Source organism: Primulina tabacum, chromosome 13 (genome assembly GCF_025594145.1).
Source record: "Primulina tabacum isolate GXHZ01 chromosome 13, ASM2559414v2, whole genome shotgun sequence".
Taxonomy (NCBI): domain Eukaryota; kingdom Viridiplantae; phylum Streptophyta; class Magnoliopsida; order Lamiales; family Gesneriaceae; genus Primulina; species Primulina tabacum.
This window is the reverse complement of record NC_134562.1, coordinates 32,202,563-32,208,919: the sequence shown is the minus strand read 5'-3', so window position 1 is coordinate 32,208,919 and position 6,357 is coordinate 32,202,563. Positions and strand designations below refer to the sequence as shown.

The following is a 6,357-nucleotide window of genomic DNA, read 5'->3' as shown; positions in this document are numbered from 1 at the left end:
GAAAATTATTTGTCTTTCGAATAAATGTAACTCACATATTTGATAGGTGGCCTCATGTCCCATTTTATTACACAAAGGAAACATGACATTAAATAAGAACAAAAAAACAAAAACAAAAAAAAAATTAAAAAGGTTGCAGCGTCCTCTCTTCATGATGGAGTCTTGTAGTACTTCTGCAAAACACACAATTCAAAGTAAATTTGAAATTTTTTTATTTTTAAATTTATTAATAAAAAAACCCCAGAACCGTACTCTATTTTCCGTTTCGTTTTTATTCTGAAATAATCTCTCCCTGTTTTTAACAAATGGTAAATTATTTGTTCAAAAAAAAAAATGGAAGTTATTCTTTTGTGCTGATCGTATTGGCTAATACTTGATTGGATTTCTTTGCCTTCATTGTCAGTGGCGGAGCCAGAAATATGACTCCACCTCGTCTGTAATTTTAAACTCTAAATTTTTTTATTATTTAAAATTGACCTACCAGTGCTAATATCATATTTTTCCAAAATTTACATATGCATTTTTTTAAAAAAAAATTGGCCACCCGGGTTAAAACCCTGGTAAACAACCATGTGGCTCCGCCTCTGTTCATTGGTCCCTTAGTGATAAAATGTCGCATCATCTTATGCAGAAAGATGTGATTGTATCCTAATTTTTCAGTCATCAAATTCTTTTTTAGAGAACACAGATATCTTGTTGGATGATGGGATCAACCATCTCTAATACCACTTTACAAGATCATATATATGTTTAGAGGGATGAATAAATATTTCTCAAAACACCGTAGTTTCTTGAAAATTTGTATTGAGTTAGCAACAACAAAAGTTATATCAATCTTGTTGATTGCATTGAGCTAGCCAGTTTCTTAATACGCGGAAATAATCCGCTCATTGAACTCGGCTGCACTTTGATAGATCAGCATGGCTAACTTCAGCATACGTAAAAATAAAGTAAGTGAATATTGCAAACGATTTGTTTATGAAAGTTCGAAGAAGGTGTAATCTCTTACGTCTCTCTTCCTTCTGTTGCTAAAAAGATATCAGTAGAAGATAATTTGTAAAGATACACTTTAATAAGGCTTACTTATGTCTTACTAAAACTCCTTGCTGACAGACAATTAATAATCTGGATACAAAAGACTCTTTCTTACACGTATTTTAGAATGAATAAACTTAATACAAGTGATCCTCAAATAATCAAATAAACAATTAAGTGTTTACTTGAAAAGTTCAGCAGTTCTTCTATCAGCAGGGATCTCAAAACTTCAATATTCAAGAATTTCTCTAGATGAAATGTGTAGAGTAAGAGAGTTTTGAGGCACAATCTATTTATAGATGAGATGCAACGTTCAAATTTGAACGGCTCTTTTTGGATCGTGTTAGTGTACCGTTGCCAAAAATTGCAGCCGTTTCCATGTCTTCTTCCTTGCTCAAAATAATACAAATAGGTAGTGCACGGGGATTCTGATATTTAAACAACATTCAAGATTTGTTCCTTCTCAGAAAACATACTCTATCAACTAAACCTAACTGAAAATTATATCTTCGATATTATAAGAATTGAAAACTCAGTCTGAACTTTGGCAGTGCTTTGTTTAATATCCTTTGAAGCCTAGCTAGTTTAGCTTGATTTGTAGAAGTCATGCCGGATTTCTTGCTTTAATTTCCTCTAATTTCGTAAGCCCACCAAAACATTAATTGTTCATCACTAATTTTCAAGTTAAGGTGATGATCATGCATTTGATGTCTGATGAAGAGAAATATTGCAAAAATTTAAACAAACATGCATGTAAGATAAAGAGAAAAACAGATCGACCAAGAATAAACACACATCGATACATTTTTCTAAATAAATTATACACACATATATGAAAACATATAGATTACCTTTGGGCTTTGAGCTCTCCAGACATCTTAATTCTAGGTCATACAAATATAAAACATACAAATACATTACCTAAATAAATTATTCGTATAACTGTATTAAAACCTTTGCGGGTACAAGTATTTGTTATCCGAACTCGTTAAGATCCAAAATTTAATACGTGTACACATACATGCCTCAAAAGAATCGGATCCAGGTCGAGTACCCGTTAGATACGGACTCGGGGCCGATCCTAGTTCGGGTTTTTTAGTTTTCAATTAATTTTGAGTAGGTTGTGGAAGATGGCAACTAAGTACACGCCATGGAAACAACCACGACCATTTTGAAAACGTAAGTTTACAACATGATTAACAATATTAAGATAATAATCATGCAACTAATTGATATCCAAAAAATAAATAATAATCCATTAAAAAGACAAAAACAAAGGAAATTAATTAATATATAACTTGTATTTAGTAAGTCGTAAAATACAGTTGTGCATGAGAATCGAGAACAAGAGAGAATAATATTTTTTTCCTTGTTCTCTTCCTAATTTTCTTTTAATCATATAAAATATAAAACTAAATATTTTCTCCTAGAAAATATAGTAATCAATAATAATAATAATAATACACAAGCTAAACTCGTCAATTTGGTAGAGCCACGCTGATATCTTCAACTAGACGTCTTCTCATTCTAAACTCTCGTCTTAAGGAGAGCCTTTTCCACTCAACTAAGCGACGGAGAAATGCCATTACCTATTATTTATAAATTAATACACGTTAAATATTTAACAAAATTTATTCATCAATAAATTATTTAATATGTAAAAAACCCGTTTTCAATATCATTTTTTAAGGGCAAATTCATGATCATTTGCATGATTGTTTATGTAATTGGATATTTCTTGGAAAACACGTCTCTTACATCATGCAACTTCACGTCAAAAACATATACGAGACAAAGCTGATTTTTATGGCTTCTGATCTATTTTTCCAGAGCACAAATGGTCGTGTCAAGTTGAATTAAAATTTTGACGTACACTGCTTTTTCATTGTATATATTCCCAACGAATTTAAAAATGGAGCATATATTTTTACATTTCATGAATTGATCGTGATGTCAAATTACAAAAATAAAAGAATATTTCATGATAAAAATAAATAAATGTCTAGAGAATAATAATAATAATAAACACCGGAATATGGGATCTCGACATCTCGGGGAATCATACCTCGGATGGTTCTTGCAAAGAATATGATGCATTCGTGTCTTTCGGTGCTTTGGAAACAAGAATCCCAAATCCTTGTCCTCTCTGTCTTAGCACCTTATTTCAAGATACAAAATAAATAAGAAAGTATCAAACAACAGAAGTCAAATTGTAAGAAAAATCATAATTGTATCCCCAAAAAAAGAAATCTTTTTTTTTTAAAAAAAAAAAGTCACTTTGGATACCTTAAATGCATCTTCATCCGTTCTATCGTCTCCGATGTAAACAGGAAACACATCACTACAATTGGCGTACCCTGTCCAATGACATTCAACTCATCAGTAGCTAGCACGGGACGGGACGGGGCGGCGCGAGGCGGGGCGGGCTTGATTACTTCCATGCTAGTATATATTGGAAAACTTACCAAGTGATTCTAAAAGAAATTCAAGAGCCTTCCCTTTGTCCCATTTAATAGTAGGACGAATTTCCAACACCTACGTGCACCATCAAATTTAAAACTTAAAAATTGACCCTTAGTTAAGAATAACATATATAACATACAATCAATCCGCACCTTTCTTCCTTGAGTCAATCGAAGACTCGGGTACCCTTCTAAAACCGACCCGACTTGCTTCGCTAGTTCGGTCCATTTCTGCGGTTCCATCCAAAATTTCAACACCGATAATTGGTTTATTTGTGAAGAATTGCATAACTGTTGTATGTGTGTGTGTGAAGAATATGTATACCTTCTCGTCAACACAGCGAAAATGTACCGACACACAGAACTTGTTGTTCTCCACCATAGCTCCTGGGGTGGATTTTATTATCTCCAAAAGTTGTTGATAAACCTGAATGTATATTTTAAATATATTTTCGAGACATTATTAAATTAAAATAAACCCAAAAAAAAAGACATCGAAGATAAGAGTCATGCACATTATAAATATATATATATATATATATATATATAATTATTTCACCTCATCTATCATGGGCAGGAACTCACTAGCTGGCTGGAATAAAACAGCTTGCGTTCCCTGAAATATATTTCAAATGTATACACATTATATATACACACACACACAAACACTCACGCATATCTTATTCTGGCTCCATGAGTGAATAAAACAAGAAAAGCTAAAAAAAGGCTCACTTTCTTATGTTTGGAACCTTTTGATGGGCCTTTTATGTCCATGCCATGGCTTCCAGCATAATACAGCTCCCCCAAACGCACAAAATTATACACCTACACACACACACACGTATATATATTGTTGCATAATTATACATATCAACTTTTATCACCAAAGGCAACCAAAAATGTAAAATAATAGTACTTTGTCTCTGCACCTCCCACTCACTATGGCTGTAGGGAAATACCTAGCAAGTTTCCTCACTGTTGTTCTCATCTGCAACCAAAAGTAGCCATTCAATAAAACGAAATATTATAGAAGTTCAAAAACGGAATCGTAAAAATATATACTGGGAGCTATTTAGAAGCAAGAACAGGCAGCAGATGGAATATGTATGTAAAATTTGAATACTGACCGCCTCAGACATGAAGGCTTGCTCGGGGTCGTTGACAATGGGAGAAAGGGTACCATCATAGTCCAAAAACATCACTATTTGCTTTCCCTTGGAAGCTTTTGTTATCTGGTCGAACATGTCGAGAGCCGATGGATGCTTCAACTGCAGTTTTTTTTTTTTGAACAGCGGAAATTAACATTAATATATGTATAGAATGAAGCAAATACTCACACGTGTATGCATGACAACACATAACACATGTTCACATGGCAATAGTTGCCGGCCATGCATATCCCAAACTCACTGAGGCGGTGAACTTTCAGACATTTGCAATTTTATTATTATTATATTATTACGGCTAAGATCACGCAAATTTGATGAGGCTAGTTTACAGTCACATTAGCTTCAGGTTTTATTTTAATATAGGAACTGATCCAGGCGACATTACTTTTAACATATTTAAAATTTTACTGACTGAGTCTGTATGTGAATCTTTTAGATCATAAACCTCATAAAAATCACAATTTTGATTTTAAAGATTCCGAAAGAACATTACTGTATGCATAACAAATTTAAAATTTTACTGAGTGATCCTGGTATGCCAATATGATTAAGTCCCTATTTAGATTAATCGATTAGAAAATATAACTTTACAGCTATACATTTCTTAAGGATTTCTTGATAATTCTTTTTAAAATATGCATCTCGGATTCATGTTATCTTGAAACTTATTTTAAGCTTACGAGGTTGCGACACCTCGACCCACGTTTATGAATCATATATATTATATTATATTATATATATTAAAAAGAACGAGGCTTACAATCCAAGAGTGGTGGTCATCGGAAGAACTAGAAGGGTTCATGTTTGTGGGAGATGAAGCTCTCATGGAGTCAACCCAAGAATGGATTCTAGCACCGCTAGTAATTTCAAGATTCTGCAGGAGTTTCTTCTTCGTAATAGTGATGTAAGCACTGCGCGGCACCACGGGCGGCTTCTGCGCCGCCGTGGTGTAAAGGGCTGAGCCAGAAACCGCCACCGTGATGGCCACGTTGATCCCTGAGTTGGCCTCGGATACCACCACATTTTGCTTAGTCATTTTCGCTCGTTTATACCACAAACACACACACAAAAGAGTGAGATCAGTATGAAAAACAAAATGTCGAAACAAAGTCCTTTTTTCTTGAAGACTTTTAATAGTGGGTTTTCCCTTACAGAAAAAGACGAAAAATAGAAGGTAGGGCTACCTAGTTAAATTATCGAAAAGTTGGAAATAATTGTGGTTGTTAGTTGATGCAGCTACTATTCTTGAAGAAACAGAGGTCCCTGTTTCTTGATAAATGTGGAGAGAATGGAGACTCAAATCTGGTGAAACTGGAGACAAAACATAAAGCAGCGCTAAACCGAGGAACTCGAATGAGGCGCAGGCAAAAGACAAAGATTTGGCTTGATGGGTGGGGGAGAGAGAGAAGCTTGAGCTGTGCGAGAAAACTTGGAGGGAGTTGGGTTATTTTTATAGGTGCACCCACATACTAATGGACGAAAACATTGCCCCCTTTGGTGGGACCCCAAATTCAATACTCAGAAATGACGTGGGGTGACCGTTTTTTATTATTGTGGCGCTCCAAATTTCATTATATAATCATATAATATGTGATATTACATGCATTAACAAAATTAACGAACAGAAACAATATAATAAATACACAAATAATTCAAATAAGACAATAAATTATATTATTTTTATATACTAT

General features: G+C 33.9%; 1 protein-coding gene across 1 annotated transcript; it reads right to left on the bottom strand.

Moving 5' to 3' along the window:
- Positions 1-2,293: 2,293 nt before the first annotated feature.
- LOC142522847 (putative trehalose-phosphate phosphatase J) lies at positions 2,294-6,089 on the bottom strand. The gene is made up of 11 exons (XM_075626407.1): positions 5,427-6,089; positions 4,625-4,765; positions 4,414-4,485; positions 4,230-4,322; positions 4,057-4,113; positions 3,823-3,924; positions 3,651-3,728; positions 3,501-3,570; positions 3,322-3,392; positions 3,101-3,193; positions 2,294-2,624 (listed from the first exon to the last, which is right to left on the bottom strand). Exons 1-11 carry the CDS (start codon positions 5,700-5,702, stop codon positions 2,514-2,516), a joined length of 1,164 nt encoding a protein of 387 aa, XP_075482522.1. The 5' UTR covers positions 5,703-6,089; the 3' UTR covers positions 2,294-2,513.
- Positions 6,090-6,357: the final 268 nt, after the last annotated feature.

Bases quoted from the DNA above. Each gene is read 5' to 3' on its own strand.
- LOC142522847 (XM_075626407.1), bottom strand. From the start codon at position 5,702: ATGACTAAGCAAAATGTGGTGGTATCCGAGGCCAACTCAGGGATCAAC. The intron at 4,486-4,624 runs GTCAGTATTCAA...TTTTGGTTGCAG, and splicing joins AAGCCTTCATGTCTGAGGCG to ATGAGAACAACAGTGAGGAA. The intron at 3,194-3,321 runs GTATCCAAAGTG...TCTTGAAATAAG, and splicing joins CGGATGAAGATGCATTTAAG to GTGCTAAGACAGAGAGGACA.